Below are 26,793 nucleotides of genomic sequence, written 5' to 3'. Positions count from 1 at the left end.
CTTTTTGGCTATGACTTAACATGGCTGATTGGATCCTTGAGTTGTGCAGATTGGGTTGACAATGTTGTAAGAAAATACGAAACATAATCCAAAGTGGCTGTCTATGTTTGTCCACTTAGAAGAGTTTAAAGATTTATTTGCTGCTTCCCATTGGTGATATCAACTAGTCTTCATGGGGCCTCTTTTACCAAAATTTGATTGTGGTCTTTATTAACATAAATTGTGACCATGTAATACTATGACAAGTCCTACAAAGCTACTGTTACCAATCTGGCTAATAGCAGATGCTCACCTTGTCAGGACCTCACGTCATAAACATGGTGGTTTTGGGTGGTCACTATTGGTTGCGTTGGGTTATTTGAGAATCTTTGGCATGGATAGTATCATTTTTTGGGGCACTATATGGTATACTATGGTGGTTGAATCAATAGAATATGCTACACTTGGCTCCATTTCAACAAAAGCTAATCTTGTCTGTGACATCAATGAAAAGGGTTATTTGAATTAAGTATACGTACAGTATTGGTCAATCCAGCTAGACATCCCAATATGCCCAGGTACAACTTTGCCCACATTCCCATGTTCTTCAACTAAGGCTTGGTGGACATCCACATTTACCTTCCTATAACCATCCTCACCTGTCCCCAGTCATGACGGTGATGTAAGCCTTTACCAATGACACAGTCATGAGTTCTGCTCCCGGATGTGGGAATTTTCAACTTTTCTTCCTCAATCACTCAATCAGTTACATTTTAGGAAACTATTTGTTCTCTCAGTACTTCTTTGTCTGTGTCACAGTGTTTGGTGACGTGAATATATCACCAGGTGATTCATGTTTACAGAAGAAAAACGTACACTGAACATATCTATCAAAGATCCTAGGTTCCTCTACGGCTGAAAGACACAGAGACATAATAAGATCCATAAACAGCAGTTGCATGGATTCAGAGGTACTGAGGTGTTAATAAGTTAAGTGTTAATTAATAATAAGAAAACACGTCTATCAACAGCCTACTGATATTTTTAAGAGGAGACCTGATCCATCAACAGATTGCTGATGTTCTTAAAAAATAAAGAAAGAAATAAGATTTACAACACATTTTACATTAGATTTATTTATTACCAAAGTTAATCAATGTTGGCCACTTTAATATCTAGGTGGCCATGCAGCAGTTGTACCAATGAGAAATATCAGGGTTATGTATTTAGGGACTAATTTATCATAGATACAGGTTCTACAGATGCTATGGGAAAAGATGAGACTTATTGACGTTATCACCCATTTGACTATGGTTGTATGTGAACCTGCACTCTCCATTCCAGAATGGAGGAAAAGCCTTGCAGGCATTCATCAGGAGAAATCAAAACTAAAATTAAATTCCTCTAAGGTTTAGGTCTTAATTTTTACTGGGAAACCATCTTTAGATGTCATTCCAAAGAAGAGGCAGCTCCGTGAACCTCATAATCTCTCCCCTCAACCCCATCCATGTATCATGATTACCCCCATGCTCCTGGAGTATCCTGAACCAAGTCAACTTCTAATGTTTTCAACCCCTAACAGATGCTTCACCAACGCTGATAAGCAACAATCAGCTGAAATCTGATATCAAACATTGGAAAATTAATTTGTAGCATTCACATTTTTAGACTTACAGAATGGACGTGCGTCTCATCAGTCGCATAGTTATTTCCCAAGTAGTTAAAGGTTGTTAAGGACAAACTCTTTTTGGTTGGCTCTGGTATAGGTTTTGTAGTTATTGCATTCTGTGGTTTGGTCTTAAAATTTGGTCTTTGGGTGGTCACATGTGATTTTGCTGACTTATTTTGTAGCTTGATGGAATCATTTAGAGGTTTAGAGATTGTTTTTGTATTTTTCCTGATGACTGTAGATGACTCTCTAACATTTTCAATTGGTTTTGGTGAGGAGGTTGTGTTGGTACCCTCGGGTTGTAGAGACTCTGTAGAATGCTGTATGGTCATCTCTGGTCTTTCTTCTCTTTTTTCTATTTCTTTAGAACCAATGTAGTTTTCTATCAGGTCAATTTGTCTGTAAAAGAGGATCAGATGAGGTCAGGCAGGTTGAATACTTTCTTTAGATCAATCAAAATACCTACAAAATTCTAAAATGGTTGATCAAGTTCTCCTCTAATAGTGGGTCCAAAAGGTTGGCCTCTAGCCTTTCAGCAATAGAAGTTAAAGTCCTTCATGACCAGTCTAGACAATGGGGCAGTCAACTCTCTAGGAACATTTCTCTTAAATTTAAGGTGGGTTTGTGTTTTTACATCTCAGCCAATCTGAACAGGGAGATATTCAGCAAAAAAAAAAAAAAGCACGGCTGAGGGCTGAGCAAAAGCCTGAGCTTCTGATTTTACAAGAGGTAGATTTTAGATCATTATAAAAAGTGTCATTTAATGTATCATACACATTAGATGACTGTCAGCCGAACCCACCAATTTTGGCGGAAGGATAGGGCAGTTGGACTTTCTCTTCTCTCCCACTGAAAACGCATGAACACTCAGCCAAACGTAGAGTTTATGTGTATGAGGTTGATTGGAAAGATAGCTGTCTGCCAAACGAATGGGGAATAATTTGCCCAACAACTATCTCATGTGTATGGCCAGCTTTAATCCAGAGGAACTAGTGTATAAGTCAATAAGTGCATTAGAAGTAACAATTTTGAATCAGAATTGTTTAATGCCTTAATTGCCCTGCAAGAGTGCTGTAGGGGAATTGAAAACTTGCCACCAGGGCATAATTGACTTTTATTTACAACATGTTCACCTTCATGGATCTGTCACTTATCAGTCAGATAAGTGTATGGAATGAATCAGACAATGTTATGTTGACTCTGAGGTCATATGGCTAGATATACGATAACTGGCGATTTCAGTTGTAGACAGCAGCCTCAACCATTTCTGGAAATCCCACTTGTTCTTCCTCATTACATCTACTTAGCAGGTTTACTTTGATATAAATGCAAATGCTCAGGGTCCAGAGTGTGGTTTAGTACGATGAATTACACTGCATTCCTTAGATGCTAATGGGTAAAGGTTCACTGGCCCTACCCATGTTGATCTGTATCCCTGCTTCATTATTACACCATACATTCCCATCAGCTGCAATGTTTCGTCAAGTTGATGCATCAGCGGTTAAATCCTTACTTTACTCCCTGCTTTATTTATATGCAGAGCTCTAATCATAATTCTTCAGGTTCCAGTGCTCAAATCTAACAACACCCACTGCTTGTTCAGGGTCTGTCACACCACACACCGTGCAATCATCTGATGCAAGAAAAACTAGCAGCCCCCTGGATTAAAAGAGCTGTGAAAAATTATAAAATATTTATAGGAATCCCTTGTGTTGCCTGGCCACAGTTGGCATTTTAGGCTACTTTCACATTAGCGTCGTTCGACGCACGTCGCATTGTGTCGTTATGTTGAAAAAATGCATCCTGCAAAGTTGCCCGCAGGATGCCTTTTTTTCTCCATAGACTTTCATTAGTGACGCATTGCGACGGAGTGCCACACATCGCAACCATCGTGCGACAGTTACGTCGTGTTTTGGCGGACCGTCGGCACAAAAAAACATTACATGTAACGTTTTTTGTGCGTCGTGTCTGCCATTTTTGACCACGCATGCGCGGCTGAAACTCCGCCCCCTCCTCCCCGGACATTACAATGGGGCAGCGGAAGCATCGTAAGACTGCTTCCGTTGCCCACGTCGGGCATTACTTTCACAACGCGCGTTGGCATCTCGGCCGACCCATAGCGACGGCCCCGTGCCGACGCTAGTGTGAAAGAAGCCTTAAAGGGTTTTTTTACCACACAAAAAAGTCTGCTTGTTACAATGCTAAAAATTGTAAAAGTTGTATGGATCCCCCACCCTTAATATGGACTGTAGCCATCAGGAGCCCCCACTGTTCACAGATGTCCCAGACCTTTGCTGGTTTGACTGTTGTGGTGGAGATATCACCTTGTTACCTATATTTCTGTATTGCTGTTTAATTCTCATACTAATTGCTTTTTATGACGTTTTATTTTTGTGTACTGGAACAAATGCGCTACAGATCTAGTAAAAAAGTGTGTGTGATGCAAATTATTGACCAGTATGTGGGAAGAATGCCCAAGTCACACCACTAGACAATGGCTCCTTGTTCTACCATCTAGCCTGTATGCCTGCTGCACACAGATCAGTGCAGCACATTGGTGGAACGGGGCCAGGTGAGTAGTATATGTCGTTTTTTCATGCATTGTTGTTCAGGCAGTAGCGTAGCTACCGGGGGGGCAGAGGGTGCCCGGTGCTCTGAGGGGGCCCACCCGGAGCTACCCTACTGTAACTGTATCGGCACGCGCAGAATCGATCTCCCTGCTCTGCCACCAAGCCGCTATGTGGCCCCTGAGCGTCTGACGTCGCCGACACTGACAGCGGGCGCGATGACGTCACTGCCCGGCGCTTGCTGTCAGGAGATCAGCGGGAGCAGCGCAGGAACCAGGAAGAAGACAGGTGAGTATTTATTTTTATTTTTTTTTATGGGTGCTGCTGCCTTATTACAGGGTCTGCCTATGGGGGAGCTGCCTCATTACAGGGTCTGACTATGGGGGTGCTGCCTTATTACAGGGTCTGACTATGGGGGCTGCCTTATTACAGGGTTTGACTATGGGGGCTGCCTTATTACAGGGTCTGATATATGGGTGCTGCCTCATTACACGGTCTGCCTATAGGGGTGCTGCTTTATTGCAGGGTCTGACTATGGGGGCTGCCTTATTACAGGGTCTGCCTATAGGGGTGCTGCCTTATTACAGGGTCTGATTATGGGGGCTGCCTTATTACAGAGTGTGACTATGGGGTGCTGCCTAATTACAGGGTCTGCCGCCTTATTACAGGGTCTGCCTATGGGGGTACCGCCTTATGCTGTAGAGTCTGCCTATGGGGAGTGCATTATACTATATTGTGGACTATTTGGTGCATTATGCTACTGTATATGGAGGCTATCTAGGGGGTCATCATACAGTATGGAGATTACAGTGAAGGGCCATCATACAGTGTTGGAGCCATCAAACAGTTTGGGGGCTACTAAGGGGTCAGTATACTGTGTGGGTGGTACTATACAGTGAGGGGGCATTATACCGTGTATGAGAGGATCATGCTGTGTATAGGGGAGCTGTACAGGGGGAGACTCGGGACTTTATTAAATGTAAAGTGGGCACTTATTGTTATAGGGGAACTCAGGTTACTGTGACTACCAAAGGGGCACACAGGGCATTATTACTTTCTAGAGGGAAAATGTGGGCACTGTTTTCTGGGGCACTTGCACCCTGCATTACTATATTATAGAGGGTTGCTTTAGAATTTAGAGGGCACAGAGAACAACACAGCAGGTGCAGTAATAGGGACACATACGGCAGCAGCGGTTCAGCATTGGGGTATCAGGTGCAGTAATAGGGACACATACAGCAGCAGCGGCTCAGTATTGGGGTATCAGATGCAGTAATAGGGACATACGCAGCAGCGGCTCAGTATTGGGGTATCAGGGGCAGTAATAGGGACACATACGGCAGCAGCGGCTCAGTATTGGGGTATCAGGTGCAGTAATAGGGACACATACGGCAGCAGTGGCTCAGTATTGGGGTATCAGGTGCAGTAATAGGGACACATACGGCAGCAGTGGCTCAGTATTGGGGTATCAGGTGCAGTAATAGGGACACATACGGCAGCAGCAGCTTAGTATTGGGGTATCAGGGGCAGTAATAGGGACACATACGGCAGCAGCGGCTCAGCATTGGGGTATCAGGTGCAGTAATAGGGACACATACAGCAGCAGCGGCTCAGTATTGGGGTATCAGGTGCAGTAATACAGACACATATGGCAGCAGCGGCTCAGTATTGGGGTATCAGGGGCAGTAATAGGGACACACACGGCAGCAGCGGCTCAGTATTGGGGTATCAGGTGCAGTAATAGGGACACATATGGAAGCAGCGGCTCAGTATTGGGGTATCAGGTGCAGTAATAGGGACACTTATGGCAGCAGCGGCTCAGTATTGGGGTATCAGGTGCAGTAATAGGGACACATATGGAAGCAGCGGCTCAGTATTGGGTTATCAGCAGGATGAGGAGTTTGTGCAGGTTGGGAATAGATGGTGATGGGGCTGGAATATGAGAAGTTAAATGTGTCTTTGTTGTATTCTCTGCAGACGAGTTGTAGCTGGAAGAAGTTGTCATGTCGGTCTGGACCAGATGGAAAAGACAGGAAAAATGAACGATTCCATCAGAAAGAAAATCAGCGGTAACTCATTATCTGTAACTGTGCTGTGATCTCTTATATGTTCTGTAGGGCTGGTATCTACCACTGACCATATGGCGGTGATATCCATGTTGGTCTTTATATAGAGATTATTTTCAGTAACTGCGCGGTCATCTGATGAGGTTCTCCTCCAGTATTATGGTGCGTCACCGAGATGTAATCAAGGTTACCTGGTGAGGGGCCCACTCAGAAGTTTCGCCCCCCCCTGAACCAAAACCCTAGCTATGCCTCTGTGTTCAGTACTTGTGGGGCATCATACTATGCATCTGGCTGTGGGGACATCATACTGCGTTGGGGGTTGTGTGTGATCATGCTGATTGGGGGCTATAGTGGCATGCATCATAGTGTGTGTGGGAGACCTGTGGGGGACCATACTGTTTGGTAGGGCTTGTATTTGGAAAAGGACCAGCCCTTACCAGAGGACACATTGAATACAGAGGTATTCCTAGTGTTAGTACAGAGATTAATCAACAGACTAGGTAATAAAAGTTAATATGACGTATACTGATAAGAAAGAAAGATAATAAATGAATCATTTACAAGAACATAAAAGGCCGGGACCAGAAACAGTCAGAGACAGGTCAGTCAGAATTTCTGAAGATGAAGGTGCGGGACTGGAGCAGCGCTGGGATGAGCTGAAGACAATACCTGGTGGGTATACGACTAGGGTCAGGGAACCTAGATTATTAGCACCACTGCACCCCTGAAGTAAAAAAAACTGGAATGGTGCTATAAAGTAGAATCACCAAATACAGTGTCTTGAAAAAATATTCATACTTTTCCACATTTTTTCACACTACACCCACAAACTTAAATGTATTTTATTGGGAATATTATGTGATATACCAACACAAAGTAGCAAGTATTGTGAAGTGTAAAGGAAATGATACATGGTTTTCTAAATATTTAAAAAACATAAATCTGAAAACTGAGACAGGCATGTGGTCTGATACCCCTAAATAAAATCCTGAGTGACCAATTGGCTCTAGAAGTCACATAATTAGTAATTGAGTCCACCTGTGTGTAATTTATTCTCAGTACAGCTGCAGCTGTTCTGTCAAGACAGCAGAGGTTTGTTTGAGAATATTAGGGATCAAACACCATCAATAAAACCAAGGTACTCACCAGACAGGTCAGGGATAAAGTTGTGGAGAAGAGTAAAGCAGGGCTAGGTTATAAAAATAGCCCTAGCTGTGAACATCTCACAGAGCCCTCTTCAATCCATAATCCAAAAGTCGAAGAAGTACATCTGCAAACCTACCAAGACATGGCCGACCACCTAAACTGACATTACAAGCAAGGCGACCTTTTCACTTGGAACGAAACGTCCCCATCACAATGGGTCATTAAATTATTCATTTTTTTTAGTTTCAATGAATTTTATTTTTCATAAACAAAATAAAGTTATAACAGACTCCCACGCAGGGGAGCGCAATATACTTACATCAGAGAGAATATACGTATATAAACATAACTTCACAAACATAGACACGACAAGACAAAGACAAAGGATCAAATACATAGGCGGGAGTAGGGTAAAAGGAGAGATTCTACACCGTGCCTTACATTGGCTAGCGACGAAATCTCAAGACGGGGCGGAGGTTTTTTATCTTATAAATTTCCCCTTCATTTTCCTCTTGCTACAACGGTGCATCTCCATGCTGTTTAGCTTTTCAAGTTCCATTCTTTAAGTGTTAGAATCTTCATCGGGGGCGTCGGTTGCTAGTGGTTTCATATAGACAAGGTTAGAGCCTGGCTTAGGTTTAGATTAGAGTCCAGTTCCATCCACGGTTTCCAGACTTGGTAAAAAGCATCCCACATGTCATTTCTTGTAGCTTGTATACGCTCATATAGAAGGATTGTATTCATCTTGTCTCTAACTAGCAGCATAGAGAGTGAAGGCGATTTCCAGTTGGCAGCTATGTGAAGTTTAGCGGCCATGCAAAGTTGGCCTACCAATTTATGGAACTTGTTAGAGAAGCCTGGGTATTTAGCCCCCATTAGGAAGAAGGCTGGCTCAAGCTGTATTGTTTTGCAATACATTCGTTCCGTTGTAAATTTGACCTTTTGCCATAGGGCTGAGACAACTGGGCACTCCCGCCAAATGTGTTTCATGTCTCCTATGGAGCCACAAGCTCTAAAGCATTTATCTGTTATGTTTGGGTTTATGGCATGGAGTCTACTCGGGACTTGGTATGTTCGATGGAGAATTCTGAGGGACGTCTCCACCAGAGAAGTCTGGCAGCTACCTTTGGAGAGTGTGTCGCAGCTTCGCCGCCATTCCTCTAGAGACATATCAATACCTAGATCTTCTTCTCACTGCTTCATATATTTTAATTTTTCGTCCCCATGTGAAACGTTTAGAGATGAGTATAACAGGGAAATAGTTCCCTTGCCCAGGGGATCGCAGGCACCTCTGTTCAAAACTAGTAGCACGGAATGGGGTCTTATGTTGTAGGGTCTGTTCTGCGAAATGGAATATTTGACATATACGTAGTGTCTCCTTAGCAGGTGGTACGTATTTTTGCATACATTCCTGTCTAGTTAGAATTATATTGAAGGGCGAGCAAAGAAGTTTTAGGATAGTTATTCCATTGGTCACCCACCAGGCGAATGGGCGGGGATCAAGCCCAGGTGTAAACATGGGGTTATGGAAGAGGGGGACTGAAGGTTAAATTTGAATCTTTCCTTCCTCCAAAGGATTAGGGAATGGGCTGTAAATGGTGCTGTAATGTGAAGACCTTGTGGGAACTTCTGTGTGGACCAAATGAGACTAGATAAGGAGAATGGGTTCAAGAAAGACGATTCTAGATTAACCCATCTGGGTTTATTGTTGGCAACGCAGGTGCTAGTCAATTGACCTAATTGGGCGGATTTGTAATATAATATAAAATTAGGTAAGGAGAGTCCCCCCAATTTTCTATGTATGAACATAGTTTTTTGTCGAATTCTGGTTTTTTTTCCCTGCCATATAAACTTTGAAATCATAGTATGGATTTTGTGAAAAGTCTTGGAAGGTAGCGGGATGGGGAGGGAGCGGAATAGGTATAGGAATCGGGGCAAAGAGACTACCTTAATTGCGTGCAGCCTACCCAACCAGGATATCGTCATGGAAGACCATCTGGCCAGGTCGGCTTGGAGACCCCTTATCAGTAGTTCCATTTAAATAGGGTCGATCTATGGGAGGTGAGATTGACTCCGAGATAAGTCAAAAAGTGCTCTTTATTGGTAAATTTAAACTGGGAGACTATATTAACTTGCATTTCTTTTGGGGTATTAATGAATAGGGCTTCGGACTTGTCGACATTGATTTTGAGGCTGGAGACTAACTCAAATTTAATTTGTGAGAGTGATAAGTGGGCTGGATAGGGTTAAAAGCACGTCATCGGCAAAGAGACTAGCCTTATATTGTTCACTAACCCCAATGGGTCCAAGTATGTTTGGGTTAATTCTTATGGCTTCTGCCAATGGCTCCATGGCTAGGGCGAATAAAGCTGGTGAGAGTGGACAGCCCTGTCTCGTCCCTCTTTATATAGTAAGTGGAGAAGGCCGAGTGGACGGAAGCTTCAGATAGGCAATGGGCCTATCATATAATAATTGAAGGCACAAAACTAGATTATGGGGGATACCAAATTTGGATAAAACTTCGAATAAATAAGACCACGAGACTGAATAGAAGGCCTTCTCTATGTCTAGGGCCAATAGTAATAGTGGTTGTTTATGATAATTTGCTGAGTGTTTAACCCCTTACTGACCTCGGACGGGATAGTACGTCCGAGGTCAGCTCCCCTGCTTTGATGCAGGGCTCCGCGGTGAGCCCGCATCAAAGCCGGGACATGTCAGCTGTTTTGAACAGCTGATATGTGCCCGCAATAGCGGCGGGTGAAATCGCGATTCACCCGCCGCTATTAACTAGTTAAATGCCGCTGTCAAACGCAGACAGCGGCATTTAACTACCGCATCCAGCCGGGCGGCCGGAAATGACGTCATCGCCGACCCCCGTCACATGATCGGAGGTCGGCGATGCTTCAGTATTGTAACCATAGAGGTCCTTGAGACCTCTATGGTTACTGATCGCCGGTAGCTGTGAGCGCCACCCTGTGGTCGGCGCTCACAGCACACCTGCAGAACAGCAGATCGCTGCTATGTAGCAGAGCCGATTGTGTTGTGCCTGCTTCTAGCCTCCCATGGAGGCTATTGAAGCATGGCAAAAGTTAAAAAAAAAAAAAAAGATAAAAAAATGTGAAAAAAATAAAAAAAAATATAAAAGTTTGAATCACCCCCCTTTCGCCCCAATCAAAATAAATCAATAAAAAAAAAAAAAAATCAAACCTACACATATTTGGTATCGCCGCATTCAGAATCGCCCGATCTATCAATAAAAAAAAAGCATTAACCTGATCGCTAAACGGCGTAATGAGAAAAAAATTTGAAACACCAGAATTACGTTTTTTGGTCGCCGCGACATTGCATTAAAATGCAATAACGGGCGATCAAAAGAACGTATCTGCACCAAAATGCTATCATTAAAAACGGCAGCTCGGCACGCAAAAAATAAGCCCTCACCTGACCCCAGATCACGAAAAATGGAGACACTACGAGTATTGGAAAATGGCACATTGTTTTTTGTTTGTTTTTTTGCAAAGTTTGGAATTTTTTTTCACTACTTAGGTGAAAAATAACATAGTCATGTTAGGTGTCTATGAACTCGTACTGACCTGGAGAATCATAATGGCAGGTCAGTTTTAGCATTTAGTGAACCTAGCAAGAAAGCCAAACAAAAAACAAGTGTGGGATTGCACTTTTTTTGCAATTTCACTGCACTTGGAATTTTTTTCCCGTTTTCTAGTACACGACATGGTAAAACCAATGATGTTGTTTAAAAGTACAACTCGTTCCGCAAAAAATAAGCCCTCACATGGCCAAATTGACGGAAAAATAAAAAAGTTATGGCTCTGGGAAGGAGGGGAGTGAAAAACGAACACGGGAAAACGGAAAATCCCAAGGTCATGAAGGGGTTAACGTTTAGGTTTCTTCTAATATTATCAGGCCCTTGCCTCTTAGAGATGAACCCAACCTGGTCATGGTGAATGAGTGTAGGTAAAATTTTGTTGAGCCTGGCAGTGATAATAGACGTAAAAATTTTTAGGTCGACATTCAGTAATGATACGGGTCTGTAATTTTTTGGGTACAGGTGGTCTTTTTTTGGTTTGGGGATCACTGTCACATGGGCAATGTAGAACTCAGGGGGCATTTGGGAACCGTTTAATAGATCATTGCAAAAGTTTTTCATATGGGGTATAAGTATGTCATCAAATTTCTTATAGTAAAGTGCCGTGAGGCCATCTGGTCCGGGAGCTTTGTTTTTTTTTAAAGATTTTTGATTATTGCAGAGATTTCATCTGTAGAAATAGGCGACTGGAGCTGTTCAATAGCAGAGTTAGGGATTTTGGGGAGTGTCAGCTCTCTCAGGAAGGAAGATAAGAGTTGTGGTGGAGGGGGCTGTGAGGCGGAGTATAATTTCTGATAATATTCTCTAAACGTATCGTAAATGGTATCTGGGTGAGCTGAGATTCGACCCATGGAATCTTTAATGGAGGGAATGTTATTTAGAAGTTCTCTGCATCTGAGTTTACGCGCCAACATACCAGTTGGTTTATTAGCTTGTCTATAAAAGGTTGATTTAGTCCATGTTAACGCTCTCTCTGTTTTATTTGTAAGAATAGCATTTAACTGTAATTTAGTATCCTGGATCTGCTTAGCTAGATAGAGGGAAGTAGAAGCTTGGTTTGCTAGCTCAAGTTTCATAAGTTTATTTTCCAGGCGTGTTTGGAGTTCAGATCTTTGTTTCTTTCTGTTATTTAGAGGCAATTTTAATTAGTGAGCCAGTAATAATTTTTTTCTGTGCCAACCAAACAAATCCAGGAGATGTGTCCCTGGTAATGTTAGTTGGAAGTATAATTTCAGTTCTTCTTTAATTTTAGAAAGGACGGAAGGGTCGGTGAGTAGGGATTAATTCAATCTCCATTTAAATAATCTAGAGGTGGTAATATTGAATTTAAATGCCGCTAGGACCACATCGTGGTCAGACCACGATGATGGAATGCGGTGGGAAAATAGGGCTGAAGGGAACGTATTAGCTGCGGCTATATGTAAATCTATTCTTGAATAAGATTGGTGTGCAGGGGAAAAGTATGTGTAGCCTTTAACAGGACCATTCAGCTCTCTCCATACATCTATCAAACAGTTTTCCCTTATTAAGTGTAGGATTTTTTTCCTATCAGCTTTTGCTATGTCTGAGCGCTTCTGTATGCTGCTATCTAGTTTTGGGTTGATGGTGAAGTTGAAGTCACCGCACCAAATGAGGTGATGGTATGTGAGTGAGGCAAGTTTTGATAGGATTAATTGAAAGACTAAAGTTTGGGAGGCTGCAGGTAGATAGCTGTTACCAATACAAATACTCAGGCCCTGCAAGGGTCCAAGAAGAATAACGAATCTGCCTTCAGGGTCTGAGTGTGAACTAACAAGCTGGAATGGAAAGCTATTTTTAATAAAAGTGGCTACACCTCTCGTTTTGCGATCCCAGGTCGACATGTAGCATTGTGAATAGTTGGCATTAAAATATTTGGGGCGAGATAAATTGGAGAAATGGGTCTTCTGAAGACAGATTATGTCTGGTGTATGTTTCAAGTAGGCAAGAAAAGCCTTTTTGCGTTTTAGGGGCGAGTTAAATCCCCGTACATTATGTGAGATAACTTTACACATAGTTAAATAGATATTTACTGCTGATGAGTAAGAAGATACGGGCTGCGCTCTGGCTCATGTCCCCATCAAGCGGTCGCTGGGATGGCTGAAGCATACGGTAATGGTCTCTGTAAGAAAACAGTAGGGAAGTAACAAACAGGGGGGAGACAAAGACAATTAAAACATTGAACATTTTTGAACGGGTAACAAGCCCGAAAAGTATGGCGATCTGGGTTCCCATATTAAGAGGAGAACCAGGTGTTACCAAGTTTGGGCAGCATGCTATGAACCCGAGAGCCAGACCCTTAGGAGAGAGGAAAAAAAAAAGGGGAGAGGATAGAGCTGTGGGGAGAAGGTGGGAAAGGGGTGGCGGAAGCGGGGTATAGGAAGAGGGGGGTGGAATTATGGGGGGAAGGGGTAGGGTAGGGCTGGGAGAAGGGTGGGGCGGGGAGGAATCCAAATAAAAACGTAAGGGTTTAGTGGGTCTGTTATATTAAGACCGAAGCCGGGTAACTTTATAGGGTGTCGGAACTAATCTACGGTGTCCAGGTAGAGTTAGGAAAAGCTAGTGCAGGTTTCTTTGTGTCCTTTTTCCTATCCCTTTTCTCTCTCCACACTCCCCCCCAAGAGTCATCATCTCCCGAAGGCGAGAGAAGAAGGCTGGGAAAGATGTTCCATATATGGGTGTAAGCTGGAAAAAGTTGAGATGACTAATAGCGTCATAAACATTGCCATTATTTTCCAACTAGGGAAACGTAGGTGTATCGAGTCAGGTGATCTGTGCATTTTGACTCCTTGTTCTGGGAGTATTCCTCCATTCCCTTATTGGCCGCGGTTTTCATTGTGGTAGGGATGGTGCGTCAATAGAAATTGGAACTCCGGCTCTGGTCAAGGCCTGCCTCCCCTCCTCCAGTGTACAACAAATATACATTTGGGAATTATATGTAAAGGTTAGAGCAAAGGGGAAGCTCCATCGATATTTAACTTGCCCCACTTGAAGGGCTTGAGAGATCTCCTCCTGGCGAGCGTAGCTGTCGCTATATCAGCATAAATGTGTACCGAGTTTGGCAGGCCAGGCAAAACGGGATTCTCCCTTGAAGCAGTCAGAATTAAATCACGTGCTTCCTCATAGTGCAATTTCAAAATCACATCTCTAGGCATATCACTGGCGCGAGTCTTACCCAGGGCCCTGTGGATTCTGGTGATGTGGAGCATGGCCGGGTCTGTGTCAGGTAGCAGCGCAGTGAAAAGGGCGGTAGCCGTGTCTTTAAGTGCCACTATATTTTCAGGGAGACCCCAAATTCGTATATTGCTCCTGCGTGATCTGTTCTCGTAGTCTTCGCATTTGAGCTCGAGGTCGGCGATACGCTCTGTGTGTTGCTTGAGAATTTCCTGGTTTTCTTCCAAGGTGTCCGCTGTGGCATCCATCTTTTCCTGTCCGCTGCATAATGTCTTGCAGCTGGGAGGATATTTTCTGCATAGCAGAGGTGAGCTCTGACCGGAAAGTCTCTTGCAGGGATTTAGTAAGAGCCGCAGTGGAGATCACCGTCTCCACATGTGAGGCGGTTTCTTCCTGCTCTGCGTTGTCATCTGTGTTCCCAGCTAAGGCTGGGGAGGGTTGTTGCGGCGGCCATCTTGGGAGTATTACCGCTCAGAAGAAGCTCCGTGATAGTGCGACTTGCCGGCTGTGCTGCGCTCCCTTTCTTTGGCATCGCCGGTGCAATATCTCCTGGGGGAGCGAGGGGTCCGACAGTGGTGAGGTTAGTGTGCTTTGGTCGCTGAGTGGGGTCTAAATAGGCTGACCGGGTAGCGGAGCTCAGCAAAACATGTCCGTCACTGCTGAGGTCCACGCATGCACCCTCAATAAATTATTCATTTTTTTGACCTTGGAGTGCTGCCTAGATAGATAGATAGGCATCACACTCTCTCCCACACCTGAAATCCGCAGCCTCGGGGTAACTCTCGACTCTGCCTTGTCCTTCAAACCGCACGTTCAAACTCTTGCCACCTCCTGTCGCCTTCAACTCAAAAATATTGCCAGAGTCCATCCCTTCCTCACCCCACAATCTACTAAGACTCTTGTGCATGCTCTTATCATCTCCAGCCTCGACTACTGCAACACCCTCCTCTGTGGCCTCCCCGCTAACTCTCTTGCACCACTCCAGTCTGTCCTCAACTCTGCTGCCCGGCTAATCCACCTCTCTCCTCGCTACTCCCCTGCTTCTCCCAATTCCCCAACAAATCCAGTTCAAACTACTAACACTGATCTACAAAGCCATCCACAACCTGTCCCCTCCCTATATCTCTGAACTAATCTCCCAACACCTTCCCTCACGTAATGTCCGATCCTCCCAAGACCTCCTACTCTCCTCCACACTTATTCGTTCCTCACATAACCGCCTCCAAGATTTCTCCCGAATATCCCCCATCCTCTGGAATTCCATGCCTCAAGACGTCCGACTATCCACCACCCTCGGATCCTTCAGACGGAACCTGAAAACCCATCTCTTCAAGAAAGCCTACAGCTTGCAATAACCATTCTGCCGCTTCGCCATCGTCAGAGCAGCCGCCTCACCACCGCCAGAGCTGCTGCACCTCTGACCTTCTGTCTCTTCCCAACTATCCCATAGAATGTAAGTCTGCAAGGACAGGGTCCTCTCCCCTCTGTACCAGTCTGTCACTGTAAACTTGTTTACTGTAAATGATATTTATAACCCTTGTAGGGGTTGTACTCGCTCAGGTGCGGTGGGTGACACTCAGGAGACACGTTCCATTAAAAGTTCACAGGGTTTATTGCTCCATAAACCACATAGCAACAGTAACAACAGGTAAACAGTCTTATATCAGACAGATGAATCCTCAATGTCCATAGTAGAGCTCCGTTCTCTCAGGTCTGTGGGCACACAGACTGCGCTATATCCAGCACGTAGGCTCTCCAGCCTAAATATGGTCTCTGTGTGCTGTTCAGGACGTCTGTCCCCACGTGGAACCATCCAACACACAGGCCACTCTGCAGTGTCCAGCCAGGACACATGGAAGTGTGTCCACGCTGACAGACTCCCAAACACTCCCCATGTGCTACACACACCTCCTTTTCATAGGTGTAACCACACCCAGGTACCTGTCACATGGCCAGTCAGGTGAGCGTGACATCACCACAGGTCCTTAAACACAAAACCATCTTATGTGTTCAGACACGGCTCTTTGGGTGGGTTTGTAGGTGACTGGACCCACCCATCTCTCCAATCACCTGGAAGCCTTCCCAATGTAAACAAATCCCTCAGCAGTAGATCTGCTTGAGCAAAACATACCCAGGCTTCCATCACAGGGCCACCCACCTCTGCGATACATACCGCCCATTAATCACATGACCAGTCGCTATGCCACACCCTGTATGTAACCCCTTTCTCATGTACAGCACCATGGAATTAATGGTGCTATATAAATAAATAATAATAATAATAATAGATAGATAGATATGGGATGGATTGTAGGGATAAATTGTAGGCTTAGCCCGAGAGTGACATGTTTTGTCCATAGTTGTAGGCTGGTGGCCCAAAAGTGGCACGTACAGTAGAGTAGGACCCATCAGAGGGAGGTCACCTTGCCGTGGTTGATGGGCATACATGAATTGGCCAATTTATGCACTTAGAACTTTCATTTTCATCTATTACTGTAAGTTTTGTACAAAAAAATTTTTTTTTTTAAATGTTTTTGAGAAGTATAATCTGTTTTGAATTTTTTAATGTTTTTCTGTGTTTTCACATGGCCTAGATTCATGCACATGTGCTGCTGTGTTCTTTTTTTTGTCTAGATAGATAGATATGGAAGAGATAGATAGATAGATATGGGATAGATAGATAGATAGATAGATAGATAGATAGACGAGATAGATAGATAGATAGATTAGATAGATAGATAGATAGATAGATAGATAGATAGATAGATAGATAGATAGATAGATAGATAGATAGATTTCCCTGGTTCTTTTACACAAGGCTCGTCATGTGCCCTCAGCCTTATTCCTCTGAAGTGACTATTACTTTGATCCACTTGGCACACACAAGTCATCTGCTTCCCTCCTTACTTTAGGTGTGAACACCGTCCTGTCTGTTACATGTCTATCATACGGCTATTACATTATTGGGTGCAGATAATTGTGAGCTAATATCCTGAATATCACCCCTCTCACACATACCTATCATTCCTCCCTGAGGATACCCGCTCTTGTGAATATCTGTCTTAAAAGCGTGACCACGATCTTATAGGGAACCTGTCAGTAGACCCATGGTGCCCTGACTGCAGGCAACATGAAATACTGGCAGGCTTCCTGTCAATCAAGCCGAGTCGGGTGGAGAGAAGCCACATGCTGTGCCAGCTCATGAGTTTTCTTTGAAGTGCTGCAGTATTTCAGAGTAAAACATAGCTTGTTGTATTGTGGGAGCCCATCAGTATTACATTATGAGCATGGCAGTATAGCTTGACTACACTGACAGTTTCCTATTAAAATTATCCAGTAAATATTGATTCCTTTGTTATTTCTGTTTGGTGATAACCAGTAGGGCCCCCAGTTATCAGAAGCGTCTCCAAATTATTACCTGCTAATGTGACGATTAGCTGTAAACTGTAGAAAAACCTGACAGCAGCTCTGCAGGACCCAACAATAGGCACTGTGCAATACTTCATTCCACCTGCGGTGGCACTGCTTGAGAATTGAACACTTGCTGCCAGGTTACCTTGTCGATCGCAGCTGATCACCAGAAGTCACCATATGATCAAACAAACAAAAAAAACTGTCAAAAGTATAGAATCCCATTACGTAAAAGTCAAACTGGCTTAGATTCTAATCAGACAGTGCAACCTCACAAATTAGTTGTTTTTTTTTCACAAATGTTATGGACTGGGCCTTTAATTAAAGGGGCAACTGGAAATTATAAGGAAATATAATGGATGCAACTCTACTTTTACTTTGACATGAAATTGAATTCTTTTCATCATTTGTGGCAATTGTCGCCTGCGCTGTACCTATTAGATGCTCTACACACCAATAATAAGTGTGGGAAAGGAGATCCCACGACATGGAGCCACAAGAGAGCCATTGATACAGCAAACAATGGACTTCATATAATGAAGAGCACTGACGTCATTATCAGTCTCCTCCGGCATCTGAACTACACATTCATGGAATTTTATAGTTAAAAAGCAATCTAGGCTCCTCAAAACACTCTGTGCTGCGGGGGAACCACTCCTCCATCATTCCTGTTTTCATATGGCACTGCTACATACAGTCCTGTAGAAGGCTGCAACAGGTCACTGTTTCGTACAAAATTAGCACTCTCCTTTCCTGAAATACTCTGTGCTACTGAGACCTTTGCAATCTTTAATACGAATTTGGGATATTCATCCCTATCCTCAAAGACAATGGCCCAACCGCATGTAGTTATAGATTTTACAGTAATTATTACCACTAATTCCGCATAAATTACTTACATGTCTGCTCCTTTGCCTACGTGACTTTTTCCATTTTGCTTTTCTGACCATGCTACCGCCTCATCACAGGCCTTTCCTCACTAACAGAATAATGAAGAAGTCACTGCGAAATCGGAAACTCTTCTCCTGAAATACTCTGTGCTGCCAATAGAATCCTTTCCTTCCACCATTGGCATCAATAAGAGAGCTCCCACTTGTCTCTAATTACCTCCTGATATTAGGACATTGCAGAACCAAGTCACACAAATGCAAAGGAAGAAATATGAGGACACTAGCTTCCTGAAATGCTCTGTTCTGTGTGGGCTTGATCCCTAGTAAGCAATTCCTGACATCTGACTTCATTGATGTCTTCAAAGGACAGTTAGGAGTGAGCAGGATACTGCCCCCTACAAGATCGGCACACTCCTTTCCTGAAATACTCTGTTCTGCTGTGGGCCTGCTTCTCCGCTAACTGAATGGGGGATGGGGGGCTGGGGAGGTGACCAATCACTTCATTCCACTCCTCACTTCATAATTATAGTCCTGTCCTCATTAGCATAATTACATGGGTGAACATGTTATAGCAGCACACTTGGTTCCTGAAATACTCTGCACTGTTGTGGAACTGGCTTTTCAGTTATGAGTTTTTAGCTCTCTATTGGGAAATTGCCTAAATAGAAACATTCTAACCCTAATAATATTTTTCTTATGGTTCTCATCAGCTGCAGGAACAAATATATTTAAGGAATTGCTATCGAAGCACTTCCCTACCTGAAGGGTTATCTTACACTTTGAGGACTTGGCAGGCAGCTTGATGATTTTTATTTATCTATGACATCTCTATATCCCCCGTGTTTGGCAAGATTCTACATACTCTGGATCCTTCGTATAATCCAAAAATATACTTATCACATGTGGCTTTTATTAAAATAACCCCGATGGGAGCGTGAGGGAAATTAGATTGTAATCTCCACTGATCATGGACTGGTTATAATGGATGCAACATACCGACCTTAAACACATGCACATGTAATATTCATGTATCATACACATATACTATACACATATATATTCCTCAATTCTGAGGAAAAAATTATGGAACCACCCTGTAAAAATTTCATACTCAAAAATAACACCTGCATTAAATTAGATCTGCTTGTTAGTCTGCATCTAAAAAGGAGTGGACTGACATGAATCATGGCTCCAACATGAGAGATGTCAATTGAAACAAAGGAGAGAATTATCAAACTCTTAAAAGAGGGTAAATCATCACGCAATGTTGCAAAAGATGTTGGTTGTTTACAGTCAGCTGTGTCTAAAATCTCGACCAAATGCAAACAATATGGGAAGGTTGTTAAAGGCAAACATACTGGTAGACCAAGGAAGACATCAAAGCGTCAAGACCGGAAACTTAAAGCAATGTCTCCAAAACAGGAAATGTACAATGAAACAAATGAGGAACGAATGGGTGGAAACTGGAACTTTTGTTTTGGTGCCAATCCAATGAGATTTATAAAGATGACTGCCTGAAGAGAACATGCAGATTTCCACAGCCATTGATGATATGGGGATGCATGTCAGGTAAAGGCACTGGGGAAATGGCTGTCATTACATCTTCAATAAATGCACAAGTTTATGTTGATATTTTGGACACTTTTCTTATCCCATCAATTGAAAGGATGTTTGGGGATGATAAAATCATTTTTCAAGAAGATAATGCATCCTGCCATAGAGCAAAAACTGTGAAAACATTCCCTGAAAAAAGACACATAAGGTCAATGTCATGGCCTGCAAATAGTCTGGATCTCAATCCAATTGAAAATCTTTGGTGGAAGTTGAAGAAAATGGTCCATGACAAGGCTCCAACCTGCAAAGCTGATCTGGCAACAGCAATCAGAGAAAGTTGGAGCCAGATTGATGAAGAGTACTGTTTGACACTCATTAAGTCCATGCCTCAGTGACTGCAAGCTGTTATAAAAGCCAGAGGTGGTGCAACAAAATACTAGTGATGTGTTGGAGTGTTTTTTTGTTTGTTTGCTTTTTTTTCATGATTCCATAATTTTTTACTCAGAATTGAGTGATTTCATAATTTTCCCCTATGCTTGGTTAAAAAAGTAACCATTACTGACTACCACATTTTTTGCTCTTGATTTCTTTTAGTGTTTCTTATAGCCAGAAAGTTGCCATTTCAAATGACTTTAGTTTTGTGCCATGTCTGTGATCCGCTTTTTTTTCTACAAAATTAAACAACTGAATGAACATCCTCCAAGGCCGGTGATTCCATAATTTTTGCCAGGGGTTGTAGTGTACACACATATACACACTTACAGTACACATATAAAATAAAACATAAGCGCATAATATAGAAACAGATAAAGTCATAGCTATATATACAGATAAAAGCAGAAGCATAATACACGTACAGAATGATGCACATAAAAACACACATCACTTATACACAAATAATACACAAATACACAAATTATCATGTAAAAGGAATACACATAATATACACACATATAAAGTCACAGATAAGAGCAGACACATAATATACACACCTACACAGAATAGTACACATAAAACATACAAATATACAGTACACATAACACACCTTTACGTCTCACATATAATACACATAAACCACACACTTCTAAAGAGCTCATATTGGCACATAATATATAGAAACAAAACAGACAAGTAAAAGCTGCGTGAGTTATAAGGAATGGAGAAAAGCTCGATATTCCCAAAAAGTAGTTCCTGGATTTTTTTGGGAATGACACACCGCGGGTCCTATCATTCCTTCTTTACGTGGTCAGTCCAGGTGTTGGGCTGATTCAATACTAGGATTATGAGGGTGTATAGGGTGCATACATAGGCGGAAGAAAACTCAAGGCACAAAAGAGACTCCATTATTGAGGATGATGGTCTCCAGTTGGTTCTATTGGTATGAATTAACACCAGACTTGAGCTTTACCTTTATTTTGTAGATCAACACTAAAAAACAGGAGAATCCTTGTCTCATCAGATCTGTGCCCCTGTCACTGACTACATTGATCCCATTTTGCCTACTGCTTCACAGCTCATCTTCTACATCAAATATATAGTACACATATTAAACAAACATAAGTAATGTCTACTTATCACACATATAAAACGCACATAAAAACACAGATACCAAAGCAATACACCCACAGAAACACAAACATTTAATACTCACAAGTCAAACATAGTCACATTATTCACAGATCTACATGTAGTATACACATATAATACAAGAAGATTCTTCCATAAAAGTACACAGATGGACATACACACAGATACGCACATGACACACACATTCACTTACACATTACACGTGCAGCGCCCCAGAGTCCTGTTCGTTGCAGTACTGTGGCTCCGCCGCTAAGGGGGGCTATGGTACGTCTGATGGCACTGAAGGAGTTCATCTGACCAGGTATCACAGACACCAATACATTTCACAGTCTGGCCTCCAGGGGGAGCTAAGGGTACTATTCATTAGGCCACTCCTCACAGTCTGGTAAAACTGGGGGTTAGGCAGGAAGTTAGTGAGAACGCTGACTGGGTTGGAACCAGACAACACCTGGTGGCAGAGGGTGTTGTAGGGGAAGATTCGGTAGGGTCCCTGTCAGGTTTGGGACCCTGACAGAGGCCTGGCAATGAGAAAGAACGTCACGGGACCGTGCCTGCTCAGCATAGCGGCGGTGCCCTAAGAAAGGATCAGAAGCGAGATATATTGTGCTGAGTGAGAAACGAGATCAAAGCAAGAAGGAGAATCCCAGTAGGAGTCGTGCTGTAAGACCGAGGCAACATCCTACTGAGGCGCACAGCCGGCGGCCGGAACGCCGAGGAAGTATTTCTATATATAGCTTCAGGCAATACTTCAAACCAACGGCAGGACAGTCAGTCATAGGTGGGCTGTCTCACCTAAATCACCTAAGAAGACATAGGGGGCAACCTGTGGAGAGGGGCGACTCTAGGGTCCCGGAAGAGCTCCGAGCCTCCCCGTCATACGGGTGCATCCCAACCATAACACCGGGAGGGACGGATTAGCAGAACATCATCTAATCGAGTTGTGAGGGAACACGAGAAACAGACACAACAGTTGTGGGGACTATCCCGTAAGCACAGCACGGGAGGACCACAACACATAGCGCTAGCAGGAAGGCACAGATTTCCACCTGCAAAGGGAACTCTGGAGGTGCCATCGGACCGGCCGGACTTGCGCAGCCTGGTTAACCGTATTCCGGATTGAGGACTCAGAGATCTTCAGTAAAGAGGTAAAGAGACTGCACCCTGGTGTCCTCGTTATTAACTGCGACCGGCACTACACCGCACTACTACCACCATCTACATTTAGAACTGTACGTCCCCCCCCCTCAGCAGGGTCACGGACCGGGGCTAGCCACCGTGACAACCCCAGAGCAGAGACTCGCAGGCCCGGTACCGGGTACCCATCGGCCCTGCGGCAGTGGGGGCGCTACACACACATACAATCATAATAAGCTCCCAATACCCAGAATGTCCATCAAGCTCAAATGTTCTTCAATTTATTTAAAGGGTGTCCACACACATTAGATCAAAGTTGATGAAAATGGACAATTTTGCCCTTAAGAAAAGCTGATCAGGTGAAATTTAGCCATCCAATCACTGACTGTCGTTGTCTGAAATTAAGAATGCTGTGTTGTATTTTTCACGAACCAAAAGATCTTTCAGTCACGAACGTTCCAGGAAAGACTATTCAAAGGAAAATTATACATCTTTTGCCTTATGTCATTTTTTCCTTGTGGTGGAAAAATCTTATTCTTCCTGAATGCTACAAAATATAACCTGTTCTCACATTCCCTAATAGCCTCAGTGTATTATTAGGTTGATTCCCAAGTGAGAGGTCATTGATTTGAATCGAGGAGCAGCCATGATGACGATTTCCCAAGAAAAGAGAAACAGCATCATCCAGCTCATCGATAACAGTCTCTTGACCAAGAAAATTTCCAAACTGCATCATGTGAGTGACATGACAGTTGGAAGAATACGAAATGAAGAATCCATTCAAAAGCCAAGAGGTGGACATGTAGACAAAATATCAAACTCAACTTGTTGGCTCATCCCAAGGTCTATCAGTTCTAGTGCGTCAAACACGGTAGTGGAGGTGGCTTTTATGCTTCATAATAGTGAGATCACAGATGTCCGCTCAAGCACCATGCAACGCACATTACACAAGTCTGGAATGGTGGCCTAAAAAAAGGTGAAGGAGCCTCAGCTTTAATATCGTCATAAGAAGCATCAGCACGAGTTTTCAAAAAGGTACAAATTGTGGACAGTAGAATATTGGAAACAGGTGATTTGTAGTGATGAGACAAAAGTCATTGCCTAAGCTCTGATGGGTGCTAATGCTTCTGGATGAAACAAAGAAAAAAGGGACAAATTGACCAAGAAATTGATGGAACTGTCAAGTTTGGCGAAGGAAGCCTGTTGATATGAGGTTGTCTCACAGAAAAAGGTGTTGACCAGGATCGATGGTGGTATCAATGCTGCGCTATATGAGTATCCTCTAAGATGAGTTACTTCGTACACTCGAGTACTATGGGTATGAAAAGGACGACATAGTGTTCCAGCAGGACAACAACCTGAAGCAAACTTGGAGAAGAAGTGGTTCAATGACAATGAAGTAGAGCTGCTGAATTTGCCCCCACAGTCCCCAGACCTCAACCCAATCATAGACTTGTGGGTAGAAATGAAGAAAAAACTGTATACATACCCAAGTGAATCGGCCAGTATGCACCAACTTTGGGAATGTGTAGAAAAGACTTGGAATCAGATTTTGGTCAAGACATGCTTGAATCTAATCGAGAGCATACCCAGAAGGATTAAGGCAGTGTTAAAAGCCAAAGGTGGATTTTCAAAATAATTAAAAATAAAATTTCGATTTTTAGGAGCAAAACATTAACAATGCAGTGACATGACAAGAATCTCCATAACTAACTTTACGCTAAATAGCTGCAAGTCAAATTTATGTATGAGATAGCCAAGATGATTGTCTATAAAATGATGGTAGTCTCAAGTTCAAAGCAGTAGTAGATGGTGAGAAATGGAGCCTGAAAGTCAAAAGTTCAAAACATTGCTACCCTTTTGGTCATCAGTGTTTATAAATAGTGATGAGCGAATATACTCGTTACTCGAGATTTCTCGAGCATGCTCGGGGGTCCTCCGAGTATTTTTTAGTGCTTGGAGATTTAGTTTTTATTGCCGCAGCTGAAAGATTTACATCTGTTAGCCACCATAAGTACATGTGGGGGTTGCCTGGTTGCTAGGGAAGCCTACAACCTGCAGTAACCACCGATAGACCAAACCACTGCATGACCAGCTCTATCCTCACCTACTGTATCCTCACCCATCCCTTGTAGATTATGAGCCCTCGCGGGCAGGGTCCTCTCTCCTCCTGTACCAGTTGTGACTTGTATTGTTCAAGATTATTGTACTTGTTTTTATTATGCATACCCCTCCTCACATGTAAAGCGCCATGGAATAAATGGTGCTAAAATAATAATAATAAATAATAATATATATATACGTAAACAGTAACTCAGAAATAAACACATACAACCAAAGACTTACTAATAGGGAATTTAGATTCTAAGCCCCAATGGGGTTAGAGATGACAATATCTGCAAAAGCATTGTGGAATATGATGGTGCTATATAAGTACCGTAAGTATAATAAACAAAACAATACAAAACATACAAAAACCACACAGATACAGAAAAAGGACTGATACACAGATACACACATAAGTACTAAAACACAGACAAATACTCAGAGCAAAACGCAAAGATATTCACATACATACATAAATATCAACATATAGGTTCACACACACAAAGACACAGGTACATAAATATAAAAAGATACATCAAAAAGACAGTTACAAACTGTAAATACTAACACATACATAAAAATATCACACAGATGCACATATATGCACACAGGTGGATAATAGTACAGGTACACACATACATGCATGGTAGCACACATAAAAACATAAAAAAAACAGACAAGTATGTAAAACACACTAATACACACATACATAATTACAGCACAGTTACAAAAAGACACAAATACATAAATGTATACACATCTACATAAAAAATAAAGACACATACAAGAAAATACACTAATACACACACTAAAAAAAATCACCGACATGCACATACATAAATGATAACAAACACACAAACGTACAAAAAACATACACATACATTCACTAACACAGAGAAAAATACAGATAATCACAAATAATAAAGAAAAAGTCACATAACCCATCACATGAACACAAAGATGCATAGATGACTCCTTACTTTGACACAGCAGAGAGGAACTACAAGCCCCATCAGCTACTGTTTCTCCACATTCACTTCCTAAAGGTCACAATCATTGAGCCCTTAGAAACACAAGTTTCAAGTTCACCCAGTACCCATCTGATACCCAGCATCACAAATACTGCCCTAGTGTTCGATCCATCAAAAATGGAAAAAAGTCCTATAAGAGTCCGTAGGGTCACCACCACCCACCGATCATTCTTACCTCTTGTAATAGGCAGGCCACAGTGGCAATATATTATTAACTATCTGTTCCTTGCGGGAAAGAAGTAGTCCTACCATAGTGACCAGACATAGTGCCAGGAGGATCTTCATTAAGGACTTCAATCGTAGGTTCACGTAGGGGATCATCTTGAGATTTTATTTTTTATACTTCCAGCTTTTAGCGGTATTGATTCCGTTTTCGGCATGCGAGTTTCTTATCAGTGGGATTCCTAGTACATGGTTGAGGGCACTGGTGTGAGCTCAAGACTGGTAGTGCTCTAGTGTTGCCCTTCTTCTGCTCCGCACTCAGTGGAGTATGACAGGTCCTAATGTGTGCATACAGTGTGTGCATGTGTGTAATCTGACGATGTGAGTCTCTGCAGAGTATTCTCGGACAGTACAGAGGCAGCTGTCTCAGACACTTATGCTGAAGGCGGGTCACTACAGCACTGTGTTTTAGGGCAGGCTAATAAATCTTTTGAAATATGCAATGATTAACTCATTAGTCGCTGCCACTGCAAGAGTCCGACACTCTTAAGGAGAACAAGCCGTTTATAGACTGTAAGCTATTGGCTAATATCAGATTATTGCTCATTACCCTGCAGCAATTATTTTACTTTTAAATTAATTTTGTTCTATGGGTTGTTACAGCTACGCCATTTCCTAATAATTACACACTC

The 26,793-nt window shown here is 42.8% G+C and overlaps 1 protein-coding gene across 1 annotated transcript in view; it reads right to left on the bottom strand.

Moving 5' to 3' along the window:
- LOC143766023 (alpha-N-acetylgalactosaminide alpha-2,6-sialyltransferase 2-like) overlaps positions 1-26,536 on the bottom strand; it is an 85,142-nt gene extending 58,606 nt beyond the window's left edge. Inside the window, exons 1-2 of the mRNA XM_077253352.1 lie at positions 26,115-26,536; positions 1,654-2,047 (exon numbers count right to left, since the gene is read on the bottom strand). Of these exons, the coding sequence (XP_077109467.1) occupies positions 1,654-2,047; positions 26,115-26,260 (540 nt within the window). The 5' untranslated portion in view covers positions 26,261-26,536. The remainder of the gene's footprint in view (positions 1-1,653; positions 2,048-26,114) is intronic.
- Positions 26,537-26,793: the final 257 nt, after the last annotated feature.

The sequence above is a fragment of the Ranitomeya variabilis genome, chromosome 4 (genome assembly GCF_051348905.1).
Source record: "Ranitomeya variabilis isolate aRanVar5 chromosome 4, aRanVar5.hap1, whole genome shotgun sequence".
Taxonomy (NCBI): domain Eukaryota; kingdom Metazoa; phylum Chordata; class Amphibia; order Anura; family Dendrobatidae; genus Ranitomeya; species Ranitomeya variabilis.
This window is presented reverse-complemented; position numbering and strand designations above follow the sequence as displayed.